This window comes from Acipenser ruthenus, chromosome 22, assembly GCF_902713425.1.
Source record: "Acipenser ruthenus chromosome 22, fAciRut3.2 maternal haplotype, whole genome shotgun sequence".
Classification (NCBI taxonomy): Eukaryota; Metazoa; Chordata; class Actinopteri; order Acipenseriformes; family Acipenseridae; genus Acipenser; species Acipenser ruthenus.
The window spans coordinates 14,112,694-14,137,520 of record NC_081210.1 but is presented as its reverse complement, the minus strand read 5'-3'; the positions used below and the strand labels follow the sequence as shown (position 1 = coordinate 14,137,520).

The 24,827-nt window shown below is 42.7% G+C and overlaps 1 protein-coding gene across 5 annotated transcripts in view; it reads left to right on the top strand.

The window, feature by feature from the left end:
• LOC117431353 (C-Jun-amino-terminal kinase-interacting protein 3) overlaps positions 1–24,827 on the top strand; it is a 217,073-nt gene that overhangs the window by 66,135 nt on the left and 126,111 nt on the right. For 2 of the 5 annotated variants that reach the window (XM_058996001.1, XM_034052192.3), the window contains exons 5-9: positions 8,410–8,433; positions 10,584–10,635; positions 14,317–14,557; positions 15,110–15,239; positions 18,000–18,118. In XM_058996001.1, the coding sequence (XP_058851984.1) occupies positions 8,410–8,433; positions 10,584–10,635; positions 14,317–14,557; positions 15,110–15,239; positions 18,000–18,118 (566 nt within the window). The remainder of the gene's footprint in view (positions 1–8,409; positions 8,434–10,583; positions 10,636–14,316; positions 14,558–15,109; positions 15,240–17,999; positions 18,119–24,827) is intronic. The other 3 variants (XM_034052195.3, XM_058996000.1, XM_058996002.1) reach the window with 3 other exon arrangements.

Here is a 24,827-nt window from a genome sequence, read left to right as displayed (position 1 = left end):
TTAACTTCGGGGTCAGAGATTGTAGGGGTCGCTGCTGTCTTATGGTTGCGGGGTGGAGCCTCAGCAGCGCCACCCTGCTCTAGCGAGAATCTTTGGTATCTTTGAATCTTTAGAGTTTTCAGTTCGGGTGTCTTAAAGGTAAACACCCATTTTGTAATGGTTTATATTGCTATTTCAGGGAACCAGGGTTATGATAATAACCCAACGTTTTCCATGGAGGACACAGGGGTGTGCAATTTTTGAAAGAAATTTCTTGTTTAAGGGACAAAATGCTAGGAAAATCTACTTGTCCTTCTTAAAAATCTACTTGCCCCCCCTCCCCGTTGCACAAACACACACATATAAAGAATGTTGTTCACCTGGTGCTCTGCACCTGCTATCAAATTTGCACTTTGCCATCATTAATCCATTAAAATTATATTGAAATGCATTCAAATGAAGAAAAGAGCATGGAATTGAGTGGGATCTGGATACTAAGCGGGTGCAAACATTATAATGTGATGTAAGGATTTTGCCTTGCACTTAGGCAGTTGCTGACCCTCCAAAAACTTTACACCTCTTCTTACAAGGTGCAAACCATTGCAGAAGCGAGAAATTAAGAGCTGTATAAAAGCACACACCTGCAGAGACCTGGCATTGGTTTCAGGATGGCTACTGTGGTACACTTCCTGATGTGGCGACACTTGGCTCTTGTTGAGGAGAGGCAGGAACACGTTCAGAGGAAAAGGGCAAGACAAAGAAGACCCTGCATATTCAATCCCAGGGTCACTTTGTTTGGGAGGCCGGAGGATGCAGTGCTAAACCGTTATTGTCTCACTGGTCATCCTAGACCTACTAGCTGAATTGAGGGATGAGCTTGACCCCCACGTCAATCTAGGGACCGCTATCCCTGCACATGTGAAAGTGCTGTGGTCTCTGCACTACTTAGCCTTAGGGGCCATATTCACAAAGCTGACTTAAGTCTAAGACTGGTCATAAGTCGTCAATTTGGACTTAAGTCTTATTCACGAATGAGTCTTAATGGAATTTTGTCCTAAGTAAGGTTTTAGCTTTAAGACCACCCTGAAGGAGGCTTTTTTTTCTGCCACGGCTCGACAGGTGATAGTATATGATTTATTTGATGATCATCCAGATGAGAATTGCCCTAAGCGTGTTTTTGTAGACAGGGGAGACTGAATTGAGAAGCCGATATCATTTTAATAGACGGTCAATTGAAACCCTAACAAATACATACTGATCTACAGTGCCTTCCAAAAGTATTGGGACAGTGAAGTCTAAACTGGGATTTTCACTATGAACTCTAATAATAATCATTTCTCCTGAAAAAACATAACTGATAAGTACAACTCCAAAGTGTTTTATTTTTAATAAAGTCAATTCAGTTCTACCCTGGTCAATTAAACAAATTGATATTGTTGCACCTTTACTTTGAAGGAGTAAAAGTATTGGGACAGTTGGCTTACAGGTGTCTCTTGTTGGTCAGGTGTTTGTTGTTGGGTAATTAGGTACTCATAAAAGAGCTGTGAACATCCTATCAACCTGTCTCACTTTGATGTCAGTGTTTGGAGTCCATAGTCGAAAATCAATATGAAAACCAAAGAACTTTCTGTTAAAGAAAAGCAGGCAATTTTGAAGCTGAATGAAAAGAAAAACTCAATCAGAACCATAGCACAGAAATTGGGCATACCAAAATCAACAATTTGGAATATACTGAAGAAGAAAGAAACCACAGGTATAATTACCAATCAGCCAAGACCGGGTCGGCCAAGAACAACATCTGCAGTCGATGACAGAAAAATTATCAGAGCTGTCAAGGAAAACCCTAAAACAACTGTCAGTGAAATCACCAACAACCTCCAGTGCAGAGGTGAAGGTATCAAAATCCACAGTTCACAGAAGACTCAGACAGCAGAAGTACAAAGGCTGCACCGCAAGATGTAAACCTCTCCTCAGCACCAAGAACAGAAAAGCCAGATTAGAATTTGCTTGGAAGTACAAAGATGAGCCAGGAGAGTTTTGGAACAAAGTTTTATGGACAGATGAGACCAAGTTAAACCTTTACCAAAGTGATGGAAAGGTTAGAGTGTGGAGAAAGAAAGGAACTGCAGATGCTCCAAAGAACACCACCTAATCTGTGAAGCATGGTGGAGGTAATGTCATGGCCTGGGCATGCATGGCCTCCTCTGGAACTGGCTCACTCGTCTTTATTGATGATGTAACTAATGATGGCAGCAGCAGAATGAATTCTGAAGTTTACAAAAACATTTTGTCTGCTTATGTAGAAGAAAATGCTTCCATACTTATTGGGCGGCGCTTCACCATGCAGCATGACAATGACCCAAAACATACGGCCAATGCAACCAAGGAGTTCATCAGGAGAAAAAAAGTGGAGAATCTGAGACTGGCCAAGTCAATCTCCAGATTTGAATCCAATTGAGCATGCATTTTACATGCTGAAGTAAAAAATGAACACCCCAAGAATAGACAAGAACTCTAAATGGCTGCAGCAAAGGATTGGCAAAGCATCTCATATGATTACACAAAGAGTTTGGTGAGCTCAGTGGGTTGCAGACTTCATGTAGTTATTGCCTGAAAGGGATATGCAACCAAATACTGACTTTTACACCCTGAAAGTTACTTAAAAAGTGAATGTGTCCCAATACTTATGGTCACTTGAAATAAGTGGGTTGAACACAAAGTATGTTTTTGTTCTAGTATGACCAAATGTATGCATGGAATTACCCAAAAATAAAACCTATATTCTTGTACTTATTATTCATATTAATCTCATGATCACAAATACAAATTGCTTGACTGTAAAGCAAAAATAACAGGTTAGCCCTCGCTGTCCCAATACTTTCAGAGGGCACTGCATCTCCATCAACTAACCGAAGCAATGCAATTCCAGCTTTGATGCAGGTGATTTTTTTTTATAACAGTATTGATTATGTCATTGCAATGTTGATCATACCATTAACATTATAACTATAATTAGGGCTGTAAATCTACGTTTAATTTATAACAAGCAGCACCAAAAGCACGGCTTGAGAGGAATGGAGGCTTCATTAGCAGAGGTAGAAACACACAAAGTAATACCAGCTCCGTTGTAGTTTTGTGTTTTTTATCTATAGCGTTTTTTGTACTAGATTAGCGAAAATGTATTTCAAACTTTCCACAGCTACAAAACAAAAAACAACAAATCTACAACCTGTGTACCCTTTTTCATTTGTTCTACTACTGTTTCTTCATATGTTTTCCTCTCTGCCTGGCTATTCCGGAAACCATATCCTGTTTCTAAAAATGCTTGCATCCACTCATTAAAAACCAAAGAAAATCTTTCTTAAAGGGATATACATCTAAAAGCAAATAGAAAGAGACAAATAAACAAATGTCTTTGTAAAATATACTTTATTAACAAATATTCCATTAAATACAATACTCATAAAAATTACATAACATTCTGCATTGTTTTTATTTCACTGTAATTACATGTGATGATTATATATATATATATATATATATATATATATATATATATATATATATATATATATATATATATATATATATATATATATATATATAAATATTGTGAGCTTGGATGCCTCTGTTTTCGGGTGGTAACCTGACGAAAGACCAGACAAGAGGCAGGAAATAAAGTCTAAGTGAGGGTTTATTTACAGTGGAAAAAAAACACACTTTCAAAAGGGTTGCCAGAAAATAAAAACCTAGCCCACTCACCGGGCCCTAGTCTTAACTGCTTCAGGTCCCTAGTCTTAACAGTTGGGCAAGGCTAGCCCTCACCCAACTCAAACACAAAAACACCACCTCACACACTCTGGGGTGATAAGAGTTCAGTCACTTGTAAGTCTGCTGGCCTGCAATTCCACCACTCGCCACCAGGAGGACTCCCAGGTAAGTTTTCCTTTCTAGCCTTTGCAATTGTATTATCCGTGCTCAGGGTTGTGCACAAACTTTCTTTCTGTTTCCAGGTTCCACCGATGAACAAGAGTGCCCCCGGCAGGTAAGTCCGAGGCAAGGAGGATGAAGTAATCCCAGCGTTTATGAAGTACAAATAAAGAAAAGAACAAGGCTTGTTTTCTCCACAGCCAACTCAAAATACCACGTACTTGTTCCAGCCAAGAACTAAAAATAAAAGTCTTGAACTTAACTGTGTTGACTCTCTATCAAACAGTCCATTACTCGTGGTTCCAACACACAGTTATATGTTGCAGGGATTTTTCATCACCGCGTGTCCTGGTGATCCTTTTGAATAGTACACAGTCCTTAAAACAAGCATGATTTGCGCAAAGCGCTACTTGTTATAAAATGGTACAGTCTCTGGTGCCAGCGTTATTTTACAAGCGGGTTATCTCCTGAACCATGCACTCCAAGTTCAGTGGACACGCTTTTTAGAACAATGTCAACACACTCCACGCTCGTGTTACCGCAGGAATAAAACAGTCTTTGGCTGCTGTCTTCACTCACAGCTCCCAGCGTAAAAATATACGACACAGATCTCCTTCTAAAATCCCAACCACACTCCCGTTGAGAATATTAAAAGTTTATTTCAACTACCTTGCTGCACCGTAGTTGTCTTGCCGTGTCCATAGTTTGTTTCGCCGCTGGTATCCTCCACAGCATTCCGTTTATTCCTGGTCTGATGCTTTATTGCAAATGAAACCCACACTCCTGGTCACGTTGTTTACTTTTTAAACACTTGTTTCTACACACAAAGAATAACGCTCTCTCCTGCACAGACTGCCCTGTTGCTTATATAATGCTCCCCTCCCCCCTTCCAGCTGCTATTAATTAACCCCTTTAGCCATCCCAGAAGTGGAGCCCTACGGCAGCTACTCTGTGAGGTAATTTAAAGACGTATCAAATTCTTTGTGATAAATTGCCCTGTAGCAATGCAACTATAGAACCTCACCCTTCTATGTTGCATTACTACTTACTCTTGCACATTTATCACAATATATATATATATATATATATAGATTGTAAATGGAACGCTGCCACACAAGTTCGTTGCCCCTTTAAAAATTGACCCAACACACACAGGAATGGATTTTTTTTTACAGCGCGGTTGCACTATTTTTAATTAAACATGAAACAAAACACAAAATAAACACCTAACTCCGTTTTGGAGCGCTGACTACACAGGTAACTCCCTGACTACCTCACAGGACGGCAAAGCCGTTTACCGGTAATACAAACCACTTTATTCAAACCACTCAGGTTTAAATTGCACACTCTTTTTCTTTTTCTTTTTCTCTCTCTCTCTCTCTCTCTCTCTCTCTCTCTCTCTCTCTCTCTCTCTCTCTCTCTCTCTCTCTCTCTCTCTCTCCTCTCTCTCTCTCTCTCTCTCTCTCTCTCTCTCTCTCTCTCTCTCTCTCTCTCTCTCTCTCTCTCTCTCTCTCTCTCTCTCTCTCTCTCTCTCTCTCTCTCTCTCTCTCTCTCTCTCTCTCTCTCTCTCGACTGCTCGGAAGCAGAGCACCTCATCTGCCTCCTTCTCCTCAGCAGCCCTGAGCAAACTGACTGCCTGTCCTTTATACCCTGCACCTGGTCCTAATTTCCAATTACCGCCCAGGTGCAGGGAATGATTAAACAATCAAACAGTTAACAAAACTGATTAACAATTAAACTAAACAATAAAGCAACACTATCAAACAATAAACCAAATACAATTAACTCAAACAAATGTGCATTCCGCACATTTTTTTCTTCAGGGAGGCTTTAACCCCCTCCCTTCTGTCTTACATACCCTTGCTGCTGTTACTATATATATATATATATATATATATATATATATATATATATATATATATATATATATATATATATATATATATATATATATATATATATATATCTATCAAGTAATCAATGAGAGCCTAACTACTGTAAAATAATTCAACAGGTCAGTTTAATCATAATTTTAAATATAATTATAACAATATCTTTTTAATAGAAAATTACGGAATTCTATAATAAAATATATAATTTTACATTATTTATATTTACATGACTATGATTTTTCTTACTTTATAATCCCTGTGAAGAAGCAAAATGATCAATCTGTCCCTCAGGCAGCGGCTTTCCCTTGAGTGGAAGACAGGGAAGATGTCGCGCGAGGATAGAAACGCTGGTCTAAGCTAAGACCCCCCCAGAAAATCGTTTCGTGAAATGGACTTAAGACTCATAACAAAGTCAGCAAAAGCGACTTAAGCCCATTTTCTGGTCTTAGACAAGTCAGCTTTGTGAATACGGCCCCTGATTCCTTTCAGACAACAGTTGGAATGTCTGGAGGGATAGCCCAATCCACCTTTTCCAGAGTGCTAGGCATGTTTCTGGATGTCATGCTGAAAAGGGCAGGCCAATACATATCATTTCCTAAGGATACTAGCATATCTGTTGGCTGAGGCTTTTCCAAACAACTCTGTTTCATGCTGAGTGACCTCAGCCGCAAGGACTCTCAGCTCCTCCTCAGAAAACTTTTCTTTTTTTTCCCCGTGCGCCAAGAGGACTTTGCTGTCCTTCCTCTCGCATATTTGTTTTTGGTTTGTATATAAGCATTTCATTTCTATCATTATAAACATATTTGTCAATCTTCATGTTTTAATAGTTTCACAAATCGATTGTGCATGTCCAGTAAATAACTAATATCGCTTCTGTTCAAATCTAGTTAAAAAAAAAAAAGTTATTTTTTTTTTAATATAGCGTTTAAATCTAAAAATATGTAAATATGGTAAATGGCAAACTAGGTTAGCAACACTTAAATCGAAAGAAAAAAAATCATTACATTGTTTTGCCAGGGATAGTTTGTCTTGAAATGCTTCTAAACAGTAAACTTAAAAATTTTTTACATCCCAAGTACACGCTTGACCACAAAGTAGACTCAGAAATAATTTTATAAATTACACAACACAAGTTTTTCGAATCCGCTAATACTTTAGCGACTGGTGTTTTTTTATTGTAACATTACTAGATTGCTGCATTTAAATGTCAGGTTCATGAATTAAGAAAGCAGAATTACTTAATTGTTAATTTACCAAAAATATAAATAATACCTTAAGTTTAAAAGATTAGTCATTTAAAAGAGGCAGCCATTTCTGGGTTTCTTTGTAATCAATAGAAGATCAGCTCTTTCCACAGCTAGCCAATCAGAAGTGATAGGGGTGGGATGTAAACACTTTTTAAAATGTTTGTGTGTAGGTGCTAGACTTCCGCAATTCATTTTTCAGAAACTTGCATGGTGCTCTAGAAATATACCCAGAGAGGCAAAGTATAATGACAAAACTTGTTGTCCCGGACGTCGCCGGTTCGAGTGCAGGCTATTCCACAGCCGACTGTGGACGGGAGCTCCCAGGAGGCGGCGCTCAATTGGCCGAGCGTCGCCCGGGGGAGGGAGGGTTAGGTCGGCCAGGGTGTCCTCGGCTCACCGCGCAGCCTGTAAGCTGCCCAGAGCTGCGTTGTCCTCCGACGCTGTAGCTCTGAGGCGGCTGCACGGTGAGTTCGCAGTGTGTAAAGAAGCGGGCGGCTGACGGCACATGCTTCGGAGGACAGCATGTGTTCATCTTTGCCCCTCCCGAGTCAGCGCAGGGGTGGTAGCGGTGAGCTGAGCCTAAAAAATAATTGGGCATTTTCAAATTGGGGAGAAAATAATAATAAAAAAAAAACTAATTGGCAACGACTAAATTATTAAAAAAAACAAAACAAAAAAAGACAAAAAAAAAACAACTTGTTGTCCCTCACACAAAACTTGTTGTCCCGGCGTCGGCGATATGAATTGCACACCCCTGAGGACATCTTCAAATCTTAGCTCAAAGCCGCTTGTCACATAGAAGCAATGTGAAAACAATGCAGTGAGAAAGCAGTGGAAGCAATGTGAAAACAATGCAATGAGAAAGCAGTAGAAGCAATGTGAAAACAATGCAGTGAGAAAGCAGTGGAAGCAATGTGAAAACAATGCAATGAGAAAGCAGTGGAAGCAATGTGAAAACAATGCAATGAGAAAGCAGTGGAAGCAATGTGAAAACAATGCAATGAGGAAGCAGTGGAAGCAATGTGAAAACAATGCAATGAGAAAGCAGTGGAAGCAATGTAAAAACAATGCAATGAGGAAGCAGTGGAAGCAATGTGAAAACAATGCAATGAGAAAGCAATAGAAGCAATGTGAAAGCCAGCCTAGCTGAGTTGTGTTGATTTTCTATGAAGGGCACATGGTTAGCCATGAACTGGCATAAAATCTATTTTTCCAGAAGTGATGAGTTTGTGGGAGCAGGACTGGGAACCCTGGCAGTGTGCTTTGCGTGGTGTGTGCTGGCCCTGTATGATCTCTAACTGTGTCTTTCTTGTCTTGCTCTCTGTGCTGCTGTGTCTTGGCTGTGTTGTGTGTCACTGCAGTCAGCGCCACAAGTGGAGGATAAGGTAAATCCATTCAAGCATTTACATCCCTTCCCCTCCCTTACTGCATACCTCAAGTGGTACAGTCTGGAGTCAATGCCATTTTTGGACAAATTTGGACGGGGCAACCATATCTAAATGGTTACAGTAAATGTCTGGCTGTGGGGATTTTTAAATCTAGAATGTCTGTTTGCATATAAAATTCAGTTTGTTTATGAGTGTGCTTCACTATTTCCTAAAGGCAAAGAAGCCCACTTTTCTGTCTTGACTTGTCAGTTTCCATAACTTTTTTGCATCGGTTATTTTCCAGAAGTGGGATGGTGTGGTCCATGTTAATGGCTGAACAAAAGAACTGTCCACACTATGTGTAAATAGTTTTTTTCTTCTGTCCTAAGTCCAGTTTCACACTGTGTGTTCTGGTTTCTGTGCTGCACCTAAAGTATTGCTTAGGTTAACTATAATAATCTCTACAACATCTGTAGTCATCAAAACTAACAATTAAAAGGGAGATGAAGCTTTAATATATTACAAAATACATGTCAGGGATTATATTTGCTTAATAAATTAATTAGCCATAAATTTCTATTGGAAAAAGGCCATATGAGCTATAATTAGCTTGTTTACAACGGCGTCCAGCAGTATATTGCAGTTGTTTCCATTTGTTCTTGTCTAACTGTGGACAGGATGGCTTGTGGGTGATGTCAGACCAGGAAAAGACACACAGTACAGGGGTATGAAGCACCCATGCGTGACTTTATTCAAAATAAAAGGTTTGAACGTAAAATAAAACACTTTTCAATAACAAAACAAAACGGCACAATGGACAAAATAAACAGACAAAACAAAACGATGAACTATCATTGAAACAAGTAACGTGCTGAACCAAAAACAAACCTCGTTCAGCCATAGCTGTGGGTTTTTGTACATGTGACCATCTCCAGATTAGTAGTAAATTAATCAACTGGAGATGGTCACAGTCTACACAAGTTTAGCATGGATTGGGAATTTTAACCCCATCCATGCTGTAAAATAATTAACAAAACATTGTGTTTTTACACACTAAACAATACATTTAAATCATAATACACCAAATACAATACAAAATAACACAAACTACACCCAGGGGCAGGGTGTACCCCATCACACGAACCCATGTGTGTGACCAAACTAGATCCATGTTCATTCCATTTTGTAATGCGACATTGGGGCCTCAGCAGAACAGGATTTTTCTGGGATTGGTTATCAGGAAAGGACATTGAAACAGAACGTGCGTTATGTGGTACATCTTTCTGCAGAGTGAATGTGGTGTTGTAATTGTAACTGTAGCAAACAAAATAGTTCTATAAATCCTACCTGTTTTGCACTTCTATCAGCCACATTGGTCTCAAATGTTCCAACATGTATTTTCTGTTTTAAAATATGATGTATGGTACTTCCTAGGTTCCTGTGTCATTTCACCACAGAATCAAAGCTAGTTACTGACTGAAAACATGTCGGTCAATAGGGGAAGCAACTGGGTGGTTAATGACAGGGAAAAAGAAAATGTCACCGTCAGTTTCAGTTTCAGTCTACAGGTGACCATGCAAGTTTGACACTAACTGAAAGCAAGGCTTAGAGCAGAGATTTCTTTAACCAAGTGTAGTGCCAGATACAAATACAAATACTGCACATTTGAGACCTATATAACAAATGAAATGACACAGCAGATTTATGGAATAATTGTGTTAGCTATCACGTAATTATTTATAAGAAGCTGCTGTGACCAGCAACCTAAGGTGTGCATTTTTCAAGATTATAAAGCTAATATTTCAACATGAACTTGTGAGGTAACAAACTTATTTTTTAAAGGCATATTAGGAATTGAACCTTTTAATCACAGAATTTTAACAGATTTTTTTTTTTTTACCATATAATTTTCAAACAATATATAATTTGAATCGTCGTTGTTATGATGCTGTCAGAATGGGATCCCTGCTACAATTACACAATTAAATCAATTTAATGAAGCAGCTTATGCAATTCACACTCACTTTACATGTCGATTTAAATTGATTCATTTGTGGTTTAGATGCGAGTTACAAATCCTGACCTGGAATTATGGGCCCAGGTAGCCCTGACTCAGATTGTATGATTGAAAGCTGCCACTGACGGTATTGTCTCTTGTTTCTCTGCAGCAGAACGGAGCGACCTCCATCACTCAACCTGTTCCCCAGCGCAGAGGGCATGGTATGTGAGTTTCAGGAGGGGGAGTAGGGTGATGCCTGGTAGCAAGCTCAGCCAGCCCCGCTCCATCTACACCTGCAAAGTTTAGTAGACACCCACTACTGAGAGCTATTGTCTCACTGTCAGCCCCATCAATACTGTCACTCCACACACACAGTACTGAGCACTACTGTCAACCCCATCAACACTGTCACTCCACACACCCACTACTGAGCACTACTGTCAGCCCCATCATTAACAATACTGTTACTCCACACACACACTACTGAGCACTACTGTCAGCCTCATCAACACTGTCACTCCACACACACCCACCCACTACTAAGCACTACTGTCAGCCCCATCAACACTGTCACTCCACACACACACACTACTGAGCACTACTGTCAGCCCCATCAACACTGTCACTCCACACACACACACTACTGAGCACTACTGTCAGCCCCATCATCAACAACACTGTTACTCCACACACACACTACTGAGCACTACTGTCAGCCCCATCAACACTGTCACTCCACACACACTACTGAGCACTACTGTCAGCCCCATCAACACTGTCACTCCACACACCCACTACTGAGCACTGCTGTCAGCCCCATCAACACTGTCACTCCACACACACCCAACAACTACTGAGCACTACTGTCAGCCCCATCAACACTGTCACTCCACACACACTACTGAGCACTACTGTCAGCCCCATCAACACTGTCACTCCACACACCCACTACTGAGCACTGCTGTCAGCCCCATCAACACTGTCACTCCACACACTCACCCACTACTGAGCACTACTGTCAGCCCCATCAACACTGTCACTCCACACACACTACTGAGCACTACTGTCAGCCCCATCAACACTGTCACTCCACACACCCACTACTGAGCACTGCTGTCAGCCCCATCAACACTGTCACTCCACACACACTACTGAGCACTACTGTCAGCCCCATCAACACTGTCACTCCACACACACTACTGAGCACTACTGTCAGCCCCGTCAACACTGTCACTCCACACACCCACTACTGAGCACTGCTGTCAGCCCCATCAACACTGTCACTCTGTCAGCCCCATCAACACTGTCACTCCACACACACTACTGAGCACTACTGTCAGCCCCATCAACACTGTCACTCCACACACCCACTACTGAGCACTGCTGTCAGCCCCATCAACACTGTCACTCCACACACACTACTGAGCACTACTGTCAGCCCCATCAACACTGTCACTTCACACACCCACTACTGAGCACTGCTGTCAGCCCCATCAACACTGTCACTTCACACACCCACTACTGAGCACTACTGTCAGCCCCATCAACACTGTCACTCCACACACACTACTGAGCACTACTGTCAGCCCCATCAACACTGTCACTCCACACACCCACTACTGAGCACTGCTGTCAGCCCCATCAACACTGTCACTCCACACACACCCAACAACTACTGAGCACTACTGTCAGCCCCATCAACACTGTCACTCCACACACACTACTGAGCACTACTGTCAGCCCCATCATTAACAATACTGTTACTCCACACACACACTACTGAGCACTACTGTCAGCCCCATCAACACTGTCACTCCACACACACCCAACAACTACTGAGCACTACTGTCAGCCCCGTCAACACTGTCACTCCACACACACTACTGAGCACTACTGTCAGCCCCATCAACACTGTCACTCCACACACACACAAATGTGTTGCACTTGTAGGTTGCTTTGCTTTCACCCTTCTGTCCAGTTCATCCCAAACCAGCTCGATGGGGTTTAAGTCTGGAGACTGTGCTGGCCATTCCATGATTTGAAGCCTACCGTCTTGTTCTTTTCTTCTAAGGTAGTTCTGACATAGCCTGGAGGTATGTTTTGGGTCATTATCTTGCTGTAGGATGAACCCCTGACCAACTAGGCGTATACCAGAGGGTATTGCATGGCGCTGCAAAATGCTGTGGTAGCAGTTTTGGTTCAGGGTGCCACTTACTCTGTGCAAGTCGCTGACTCTGGATCCAGCAAAAGAGCCCCAGACCATCACGCTTCCTCTTCCATGTTTGACAGTTGGTGTTCACACACCGAGGAACCATCCTTTCGCCTACTTGACGGCGTACAAAAACCCTGCGTGATGAACTGAAGATTTCAAATTTTGATTCATCGGTCCATAAGACCTTCTTCCAGTCTTCAGTAGTCCACTGGCAGTGCTTCATGGCCCAGACAAGCCTCTTTTTCTTATTTTGCCATCTTAGCAATGGCTTTCTTACTGCCACTCGACCTGTCAAACCTGCAGCTCGAAGTCTTCTCTTCACAGTTGAAACTGAGACTTGCTTACTTCGACCAGTGTTAAGCTGTGCTTGAAGCTGTTGTCCTGTGAGCCGCCTATCACGCAAGCTGTTGACTCTCAGAAACTTGTCTTCTGATTCTGTTGTGGCTTTGGGTCTGCCAGACCTCTTCCTGTCAGAGTTTCCTCCAGTTTCCAAGTGCCTTTTGATGGTGTAGGAAACTGTACTCACTGACACCTTGGCTTTCTTTGCAATTTCTCTAAAGGAAAGACCTACACTTTTAAGGGTTATAATGGTCTGTCTGTCTTCCTTTGTTAATTGCCTTTTTCTCGCCATTATGAGAGCAATATACTACTTCCTGCAGTACAATACTGTCCAAATAATGCTTAAGAGGGTGTAGTAACACAGTCTGTTCCAACATTGCTTTTATACAGACAGAGGGTTTGTAAGTAATCAACAAAAGTTGGGACACCTGTAGGAATTGTTAGCATCAACTTTCAAGGCTTAATTTACTTCCATTGCTGCAGAACAGCTGTAAGTTGTTAACCCATTACTTGTTCCCTGAAAAAGGCCTTTTTGTATAACTCTGAAATGTACATTATTTTTCAGTTTTTGGTAACCTAAACTTTTTTTTTAAACCTCTGGCAGTTTACCGCTTACCTTTGTACCATTTCAGGTTATTCACTGGACTTGAACTGCTTAAATTTCAATAAAAACTGGAAAAATGGGGGTGTTCTAAAACTTTTGACCGGTAGTGTGTGTGCATATATATATATATATATATATATATATATATATATATATATATATATATATATATATATATATATATATATATATGCGTGTGTGTGTGTGTCTTTTACAAAGGAAAATGTAAAATCTATGTGAGATCAAATATGGTAAGATTTACTGGAAATATTTTGTTAGCTCTATGCACTTTAAATCTTACCTAATATGTATTGCCATCATTTAGCTGATTGGTACCAAATGTGAGCCAATGTTTCTACCTTCTGGGAGTTTGAGTTCTTTTAAAGAAAATAAATGGAAAACGTTCTGAAAGTTTAGTTTTAGGTTTTTTTTTTTGTTTTTTTTTTATATTCTTGGAGAAATATATATTTAAAGAAAATATGCACAGGAAGGCTCATTGTATTGTCCTGCAAGAATTTCAACTCCCAGAAGCAGCTCACGTGTGCCATGTGTTCCTTCAACAAAAGTGTAGCATGCTTTGAAAAAATACCGTTAAAAATGCATCTTTCATAGTGGAAAATGTGAGCTCTCCGAAGTTAGGGCAATACATATTAGATATAGTGGAATTATATTGTAGTACTTTAAAGGGGGGGGTGGGAACATTATTATCAAGTTAGTGAAAGGCCTCCTTCCTCCCCCTCTCCCCAGGATGATGAGTCTGAATCGGGCCAGTCATCTGCAGCCGCTACTCCCAGCACAACCGGAACCAAATCCAACACACCCACTTCTTCTGTGCCCTCTGCCGCTGTCACGCCCATCGAGACCCCAGCCTTCCAGCCAATCAACGGCTTTGACATCACTCAGAACAACAAGAAGGAGGGAGGAGCCAAGAGGCAGAGCAGGAACATGGAGGTGCAGGTCTTTCCAGATACCAAGAACGTTGGCATAGGTAGGACCTTGAACCAGCTTCATGTCATCTCATAATTCTACCTGGTGTGCACTTTCATCATGTAGGTCTCAAATAAACACGCATGTGTCTTCATTTTAAAGCATGATATCTGGTACTATATTAGGTGAAAGAAACCTCTCCGTTTCTATGCCTTGTTGTCGGGTTATCTGTTTGCACTTCCTGGGGCATTTTACCTCCACAGTGATTTCGTGGTTATGTTACTGGCTGAAAAGCATGTCAGTCATTAAGGAGAAGCAGCTGGTTGGTTATTGACAGGAAAGAAGTAATTGAAGCCGTGGGGACAATTTCACCCTCCAGGTGACCAAACAAGTGCAACACTAACTGAAAGCAGGGCTTGCAAGCAGAGATTTCTTTAGTAGTACCAGATGCCATGTTTTGCCAATTGTAGTCGAAACGTTTGTTGTAGAATTTTAGTATTTCTTGTAGCACTATTGAGTATTTGTATACTTATTGGTGAGTTTGAACTACATCACATGAAGAATCAGGTTCCATCAGCGATTGTTGATCTATTTTAAATATCCCAAATGAAAGGCGTTGGATGTGTTGTTGGTGTCTCAGGGATGGGCAGCAGTGACGAATGGTGTGATGTTCTCGATCTCATCGATTCCACCCCAGAGCTCGACATGGCCCCGGACCCCCGGCTCCATCGCACTGGAAACAGGTATTCCACCAGCGCTTCTGAGTTTCTCTGTCATTGTCTTGAAACTTTATTATATGTTTAACCGTTTAAACTTTATTGTTGGGCTGTAACGAAGGGTACATTTTACTAGTATCTACTAGTTATATATTTGATTGAAAATCCTATTAATTTACAGGTAATCCATATACATTGAATAAAACATTCACATGTAGTTTAAAATATGTTGTATAGAACAGTAATCATGTTTTTATAATTTAAATAAAAATACACGTTCATTATGAACATGTAATTGATGCTGCTTGTGATACTCATACAGTATCTGGATATATTGTGAGAAGTGTTGAATTTAAATCAAGGGAAGTAATGTTAAAACTCTACAAGGCATTAGTAAGACCTCACCTAGAATATTGTGTTCAGTTCTGGTCACCTCGTTACAAAAAGGATATTGCTGCTCTAGAAAGAGTGCAAAGAAGAGCGACCAGAATTATCCCGGGTTTAAAAGGCATGTCGTATGCAGACAGGCTAAAAGAATTGAATCTATTCAGTCTTGAACAAAGAAGACTACGCGGCGGTCTGATTCAAACATTCAAAATCCTAAAAGGTATAGACAATGTCAACCCGGGGGACTTCTTTGACTTGAAAAAAGAAAAAAGGACCAGGGGTCATAAATTGAGATTAGATAAAGGGGCATTCAGAACAGAAAATAGGAGGCACTTTTTTACACAGAGAATTGTGAGGGTCTGGAACCAACTCCCCAGTAATGTTGTTGAAGCTGACACCCTGGGATCCTTCAAGAAGCTGCTTGATGAGATTCTGGGATCAATAAGCTACTAACAACCAAACGAGCAAGATGGGCTGAATGGCCTCCTCTCGTTTGTAAACTTTCTTATGTTCTTATGTTCTTAGTAGTGCGGGATGATAATGCAATTTTCTGTTATCAATTATCGGCTGTAAATGATCACGATAATCATGATCGGCTAAATAAATAATAGTTCTTGTAATGTGTATTGTTGTTGCTAACTTGTTTACAAAATAAAAAAGAAAACGGTATTTCAAAAAATGCTTTCCAGTTCATACAAGTTCTAAATGAGTTCACATTCCAAGCACAGATACTATGTCACTGTCACCTCTGGGTGCGATCTTCATATACAGCTCTTGCTAATTTATTTTGCAACCTTAAAATAATGCATTAATTATTACTTACACTTTATTACTTGCAACTTTGTTTTGCACAATACAGGGTACCCCGATGTGTCTTTATAATACATATTCCTCTGGTCCCACCCTAGTCTGTTAAAAATAAATGCACATTTTCTCTAAAACGAAACATACTGTAGCTCAACGAAACTGTGGATAAACGAGAGGTTTCTCTGTTTTTTGTCTTTTTTTTCTGTCTTCTATCTTTCTGAAACCCGTTTCTTGGACACTGTAGAGGTGCCTGCTTCTGTGCTGTGACCTTTCAGCTCTGGTTTGTTTATTTATTTTTAAAGGTGCAGTGCGCCTGCTCAGTGCTCAGTTTAGTGTTAGTGTGTATTTTATGTTTTGTATTTATTCTACCATAACACTTTTCGTACACCAGGTATTCAGTACATATTTTACTGAAGCACTACAGCTGCTATAGGTACCCCCCCCCCACCCAGTGGTTTGGCATTAATACCCTGCTGCAGTGCCAAAGAGGTGCTCCGTGTTACGATTGTGGATTTCAGCGCGACAACTTTTGCATGCGAGTGACCTTTAATGTGTGATTTATAGCATTCAAACGGTTTCTGTTAACAGGTGAAAAAAAATAAAAAAACACCTGACAGTGCGTGAATGCCTTCGAAGGGTTAGAACTACCTTCGAATTCCAGGCTAGTGAACAAACCTTCGAACCTTTGAACACAGCCCTACTTTATTGTGAATATTAGTAAATTACTGCAACATTCCAATGGATTACCACAGTAATGTTAGACGGTAATTTTGCAGTTGGTTTTCCCATGTTTATTTAGGTTTCCCATTTCCCATATGCTTTACTGTACCTCTGGGTTTTACAGTGCTTACCTATGCTTTACCATGCTTACACTATGCTGTATTACACTTTCATATGGTTTTCCTAAGGCATGTATTTGTGTAGAGCCTTTAATGTGTTTCACCTCTGGAGGCCTGGATTGGCATCGACATTGCATTGAGCAACACATCATTTCTCTCCATTTAGTTTTTTTTAGTGAAAGAATATTAAGAAAACCCTGCCTCGTTGAAGTTCAATAAATGGGCAGATAAATGGGCAGTAAACATGTATTTTTATTTTAAACATGTTATCTGGTACAACCAGGTTAAAGATATCTCTGTTTGCAAGCCATGCTCTTAGACTGTCTTCCTCTTACTGGGTCACCTGGAGTGTGAAATTGTTCCCACCCCTTCACTGGCTTCTTTCCTTTCAATAACCAGCCCGCTGCTTCCCCTATTGACTGACATGCTTTCAGCCAGTAACATGACCCAGAAGACACTGCTGAGGTGAAATGATGAAAGAAGTTCTGTAATAACTGACTTCCTGGCAGGCAAGGCAAGCAGACTGAGAATGTTTTTTTAACCCAGATTGTCTGTTTTAAAATGAAAATACATGTTTTCTATACCATGTGTTTCTTTGAAAACTGCACATTTGAGACCCATGTAGCTCATGGAAGTGGAAAACGATACATGCAATTATTTAATTAGCTGCAATTGCTTCAATGGAAAGTAGGTAAAGCTTGCATTTGGGCTTGTGTTTCCTCATACAATGCAATTGTTTTTCTTGTTCCTGCAGCCCGACACAGGGGATTGTAAACCAGGCTTTCGGTATCAACACAGACTCGCTGTACCATGAGATCTTCACTGCCGGCTCGGAGGTTATAGGGGATGTGGATGAGGGGGCCGACCTGCTTGGTAAGTTCATAATAAGTTTTGACTTTGGATTTTGCAATGGTGTCTTATACTAAGCAACTAGGTCAAGCTGTAGTTAACCATGGTAAATGAAGGCCAAGTCAAGGCTAACAGTGTTAAACCTTGAAAGAAACACAACTTAACCAGATAAATAAAGGCTGAAACCTTTTCAAGTAACTCGATTGATGTATTTAGAAGACACCGTGAATGGAGTGCTGTAGTTTATCCATGAATGAGATAGCTGAGTAACCTGGACGAGCCCCAGAAGGGTTCAAGTGGGTTGCTTATGGCTATCCTTGAAATAACCACTGCACTCTATGAATGTCCATGGAGTATTCTGATTATATACAAGGATAATTATGTAAAAGAAAGTATGTTTAAATCTAAATTAAACAAATTAGTTTGGAAATGTAGTTTCTAAATTAAAGAAGGAGGATGCTAAATCTAAATTAAAGATTCATAGAATTACTTCCCTTAGATCACAATGCGATTCTCTGGTCATTCTGTCATTGAATTTAATGAATGCAAGGGTAAAAAAAAAAAAAAAAAAAAAAAAGATTAATAACAGTTTTGAAAACATAGTAACTTGTTTTAAACAACCTACTTTATGTGTACAACTCATTTTTGACAGTTATTTCACGCTTCAAAAAACTCGATGAGTATTGAAACGGATGCGCTGGCTGCTGCTGCAGTCTAGTGTAAGTGTAATGAGAGCTGTATTTCAGTTGCACTGCACAGTCTCAGCTGGACATGTACTGCTCCACCATTTTATTATTGTAATGTATATTGATAGTTTATTTTATATCAGTTGTTTTCAATTGCCTCTGTAAATGCAACACGTTTTACTCGAATATGTGTTACGAAGGAACATAAATAAGTAAAATAACGCCAGCTAAATTCGTGAATATTGAATTTAAATTGGTACATTGAGCAGGCTGACACGTTTTCTATAAAACACTGAGCACAGGGAAGCATTGTAAAGCCCAGAGATGTATTGTAAATTACAAAAACATGGCAAGGTATTGTAAATGCATAATATAGCCATGGGAAAACTGTAAAGTTACCATGCCAATTTACCACTGTAAACATTTAGAAGGGAACAGCCAGTGCTAATAATAAAATGGAGTCACAATTATAATAAAGAACCTTTACAAACCAATCAGAAACATTTATCTAGGAAGCTATTAAGCCCCTCTATGCTTGTCCAGTTTTTAGTAGCTGATGGAACTTTGTCAAGTTGTGTCTTAAAGGATCCAAGTGATTCAGTATCAACAACATGACTAGGTAACACATTCCATCCCCTCACCACTCTCTGTGTGAAGAAGAGTCTCCTTCAGCAACATGACTAGGTAACCCATTCCTTCCCCTCACCACTCTTTCTGTGAAGAAGTGTCTCCCACCCTCTGTCCTCAGTCCTAAACATTTAGATAGAACACCAAGCATTAAAAAACATACAAAAAACCAAGACTGAAAAGGTAAATACATCTATTATTTAAAGTTAAATGCTTAAAATAGCAAAAAGGCAATGTTTAATAGTCTGCAATAATACCCCGAGGACATTCAATTGGTAGCTTACCTTTTCTGGAATTTAGATAACAAGGGTTGTATACAAATGTCTCAGTACTGTTTAGGATTGTGGCGGAGTGTCCCGCCCCTATTTATTCTTATTTATATTATTGTTTGTGGCGCAGATAACAGCGCCGCGCATTTGTTATTTGTTTTGTATATTTAAAACCCGTGAGGATGCGTGGCTGATCAGCTACTGATTATTTAACAAGCTGACAGTCACGCATCCTTACCAAACGCGTGCAGACTGTGGCCGAGGGGTAATAAGATAATTAACAGCTAGTTAACCCCTCGGCCAGAGTATAAGAACCTGCAGCTGTCCGTGCTGCAGGGTTGGGTGTACAGAGAGGAGGTACGGGGAGATAGAGAGGAGACAGAATTTAACAATTGCTAAAACGTGCTGGATTAGCCAGCACGACACTTACTTACTTGTTTGTCTGTCTGATTCGTTTGGCCTTCGTGCCCTTTGTTTTTGTTGTTTTGTTCAAATCATTTGTTTTGTTTGTTAATAAATTCAGCTGAACGCCGTTGCGTTCAGTTTCACCTGCCCATCCATTGTTTTGGTTCAGTTACTTCCTGGTCCGTGATGTCACCACACCTCACCACTGCAAGCCATCCTGCCACATATGGTGTCCTGCGTGGGACAAACAATGCCTCCAGGAGCCGGACCAGGAAAGGAAAGGACGTTTTTTTTTGTTTTTTTCAAATAGTGGTTTTTGTGTTTTGAAAAAAAAAAAAAAAAAAATTGGGATGGAAGGAAGACCGAGAGGTGAAGGACAGGGAGGAGGAGTGTCGCCTAATGGCCAGACACCCAGGGAGATATAGCCAGCCATCGGAGGTGTGCCCCCTCTGCGACCAGAAGCATCGATTTGCCAGGGGGGAGCGCGAGCATCCAGCGCCCAGTAGGGGGGAGCGCGAGCATCCAGCGCCCAGAGGGGGGGAGCCTGTGCATCCAGCGCCCAGAGGGGGGGAGCCCGTGCATCCAGCGCCCAAAGGGGGGGAGCCCGTGCATCCAGCGCCCAGAGGGGGGGAGCCCGTGCATCCAGCGCCCAGAGGAGGGGAGCCCGTGCATCCAGCGCCTAGAGGCGGGGAGCCCGTGCATCCAGCGGCAAGAGGGGGGGAGCCCGTGCATCCAGCGCCCACAGGGGGGGAGCCTGTGCATCCAGCGCCCAGAGGGGGGGAGCCCGTGCATCCAGCGCCCAGAGGGGGGGAGCCCGTGCATCCAGCGCCCAGAGGAGGGGAGCCCGTGCATCCAGCGCCTAGAGGCGGGGAGCCCGTGCATCCAGCGGCAAGAGGGGGGGAGCCCGTGCATCCAGCGCCCAGAGGGGGGGAGCCCGTGCATCCAGCGCCCAGAGGGGGGGAGCCCGTGCATCCAGCGCCCAGGCCTCCAGCAGCAGAGGGAGAATACCTGCTGCCTCTGCCTCCACCACCAGGAGCAGAGCAGCAAGAGCTGCCTCTGCCTCCGCCACCTTCACCGCCAGGAGCAGAGCAGCAGGAGCTGCCTCTGCCTCCGCCACCTCCACCAGCAGAGGGTGAATGCCTGCTGGTTCCGCCTCAACCGCCGTGGGAGGACTGCTTGCCCCTCCCACCTCCACCAGCAGAGGGTGAATGCCTGCTGGTTCCACCTCAGCCGCCGTGGGAGAACAGCTTGCAGCTCCCAGCTCCACCAGCAGAGGGTGAATTCCTGCTGGTTCCGCCTCAACCGCCGTGGGAGGATTGCTTGCCCCTCCCACCTCCACCAGCAGAGGGTGAATACCTGCTGGTTCCGCCTCAACCGTCATGGGAGGACTGCTTGCCGCTCCCAGCTCCACCAGCAGAGGGTGAATGCCTTCTGGTTCCGCCTCAGCCGCTGTGGGAGGACTGCTTGCCCCTCCCACCTCCACCAGCAGAGGGTGAATACCTGCTGGTTCCACATTCACCGTCATGGGAAGGACTGCTCCTGCCCTGCCTCGCACCGCCCAAGGATGCCTGCTTCGCACTGCCCAAGGATGCCAGCTTCGCACCGCCCAAGGATGCCTGCTACGCACCGTCCAAGGATGCCTGCTTCGCATCGCCTGGGGCTGCCTGTTGCTCCGCATCGCCTGGGGCTGCCTGTTGCTCCACATCGCCTGGGGCTGCCTGTTGCTCTGCATCGCCTGGGGCTGCCTGTTGCTCCGCATCGCCTGGTGCTGCCTGATGCTCTGCATCGCCTGGGGCTGCCTGTTGCTCCGCATCGCCTGGAGAGCCACCAGTTACAGGGTACGAGGTAGAAGTGGAGCTCCCACTGCCGCCTCCATGGCCAGGGGCTCCCCTCCTGAGTTCGCCTCCCGAGGGTCCTGTTTTGCCTGGGGTCGCTACCAGTCCTGCCATGCGGCAGGAAATACTGTGGCTGGAGCCCCATGAAGGGCAGCTGCCGGCCACGAAGAAGGGGGGGGAGGTCAGAAGACCAGCTCCCCCAGCCATACTTTCGTGGCAGGAAATACTGTGGCTGGAGCTCCATGAAGAGCAGCTGCCAGCCATGAAGAAGGGGGGGGAGGTCAGGAGACCAGCTCCCCCCGCAGCAATTTCGCTGCAGGAGAACTGGTGGCCGGAGCCCCACGGAGGGGAGCTGCCGGCCATGAAGAAGGGGGGGCAGGTCTGGAGACCACCCCCAAAATTTTTTTGGCCAGATGAGCCGGCCTGTGCGTGGGCCATCGGAACGCTACGGCTGTTGGGGTGGGAGGAGAACATCCCACCGTGGCCGCCACCTTTGGCCCGTTGCTGCCCCTGTTCCTGGGCCAGGACTTTGGGGACTAAGGGGGGAGGTGGCCGAAAAGGCCATGTGTGCTGCGCACAACGGGGGGCATGTGTGGATGGAGTGTCCCGCCCCTATTTATTATTATTTATATTATTGTTTGCGGTGCAGATAAGAGCAGCGCGCATTTGTTATTTGTTTTGTATATTTAAAACCCGTGAGGATGCGTGGCTGATCAGCTACTGTAACTAGCTGACAGTCACGCATCCTTACCAAACGCGTGCAGACTGTGGCCAAGGGGTAATAAGATAAATAACAGCTAGTTAACCCCTCGGCCAGAGTATAAGAACCTGCAGCTGTCCGTGCTGCAGGGTTGGGTGTACAGAGAGGAGTTACGGGGAGATAGAGAGGAGACAGAATTTAACAATTGCTAAAACGTGCTGGATTAGCCAGCACGACACTTAATTGTTTGTCTGTCTGATTCGTTTGGCCCTCGTGCCCTTTGTTTTTGTTGTTTTGTTCAAATCATTTGTTTTGTTTGTTAATAAATTCAGCTGAACGCCGTTGCGTTCAGTTTCACCCGCCCATCCATTGTTTTGGTTCAGTTACTTCCTGGTCTGTGACGTCACCACACATCACCACTGCAAGCCATCCTACCTCAAGGATACAGTCCACCTTTTTTAAAATTCCAAAACAACATGTAAATTATTATACTTTATCATTTTACCTCCATCTTTTTACCTCTATTGCTGACCCTGTTGCATTACTACAATGCTTGCATTGACAGAATACTGTGTTCAGTTCTGTACAGTGCTTGCATTGACAGAATGCTGCGTTCAGTTCTGTACAGTGCTTGCATTGACAGAATACTGTGTTCAGTTCTGTACAGTGCTTGCATTGACAGAATGGTGTGTTCAGTTCTGGTCACCACAGTTCCAAAATAACCTTGTCACCTGGAGAGAGCCTGGAACAAAAAACAATCAGTGGGGACTTGATCGGAGTCTTTAAATTCTTTGAAGGAGTTGACGAATCTTAACCAATACTTTAAGTGCAGCACAGAAACCAGAACCAATTAGGAAGGATGGAATGGATTACCTTATCATGTTGCTGAAGGAGACTCTTCTTCACACAGAGAGTGGTGAGGGGATGGAATGGGTTACCTTGTCATGTTGCTGAAGGAGACTCTTCTTCACACAGAGAGTAGTGAGAGGATGGAATGGGTTCCATAGTCATAGTGCTGAAGGAGACACTTCTTCACACAGAGAGTGGTGAGGGGATGGAATGGGTTCCATAGTCATGTTGCTGAAGGAGACTCTTCTTCACACAGAGAGTAGTGAGAGGATGGAATGGGTTCCATAGTCATATTGCTGAAGGAGACACTTCAGCTGGGATCCTTTAAAACCCAACTTGACAAAGTTTTGTGATCAATCAGCTATTAGGAACCGGATGAAGCTTAATTCTCGTTTGTAGATTTTCTCATGTTCTTGTGTTTTAAGAGAGTCGATCAATGACTAAGTGCCTTCAACACTGCAGGTGTAAACTTTGTATAATTCAAGTCAGCAAGTATTAGCTATTATCATTGTAGCTCTAAAGGGGTAAGAAATTAGATTTGTAGACAAGACTTGGAAATCCTACAGCTGCACGTACATCCATCGCAGAGCCTTTGAGATGTCATGCTTTGTCATTAAACTGCCTTGTTCATTTGTGTATATTTTGTTTCCTTTTTTAGTTTGAGTCACTGATTGATCCTTTCTTTGCTTCCTTTTTTCTCCTTGTATGTGCTTCTGCTGGCCACGCCTATAGGGGAGTTTTCAGGTGTGTATCTGCTCTCGGATTGGTTGGTATTTATTTTTTTCTCCTATTGGTAGACACTTGTGACACTCCCCTGTCCAATCACTGCTGGCTGTCTTCCACCAAGCTAAACATGTTTGAAATGGGCATCCTGGTATAGCCATATAAAAGTTTCCCATAGTAAAAGCATGGGAAAGTGTAGTAAAGCATAGTGAAAGCATGATAAAACATAGGTAACCAACCACTGGAAGGCTCAGAGAGGTATAGTAAAACATATTCGAAAAATACCATGGTGGATCTTAGTTGGGTGCCCACAAGTAGCAATGCTTTGGGAAAGTGGGTTTAGTTTATCTCACTGCATAGTGCCCCGTACTGATCAGACACCAGACGTGGCCTCACAGAGACTGAATGCATTTGCTGCTTAAGGAGCACCTGCAGTGTTTACAAGAAATGCATTACATTACCTATGCTGTGCTGCAGCGTTATATTTTTAAACATGTTCAATATGATTCATGGGTTATACTGGGGAATACGTTTCTCAACATTTATTCGGGAACGTTCACCAGGAGAAAAATAATTTCTAAGGGTCGCAGTGTATCCAGATTACGCTCGCTCCTGCAACATGATCTGGATAGCATGATC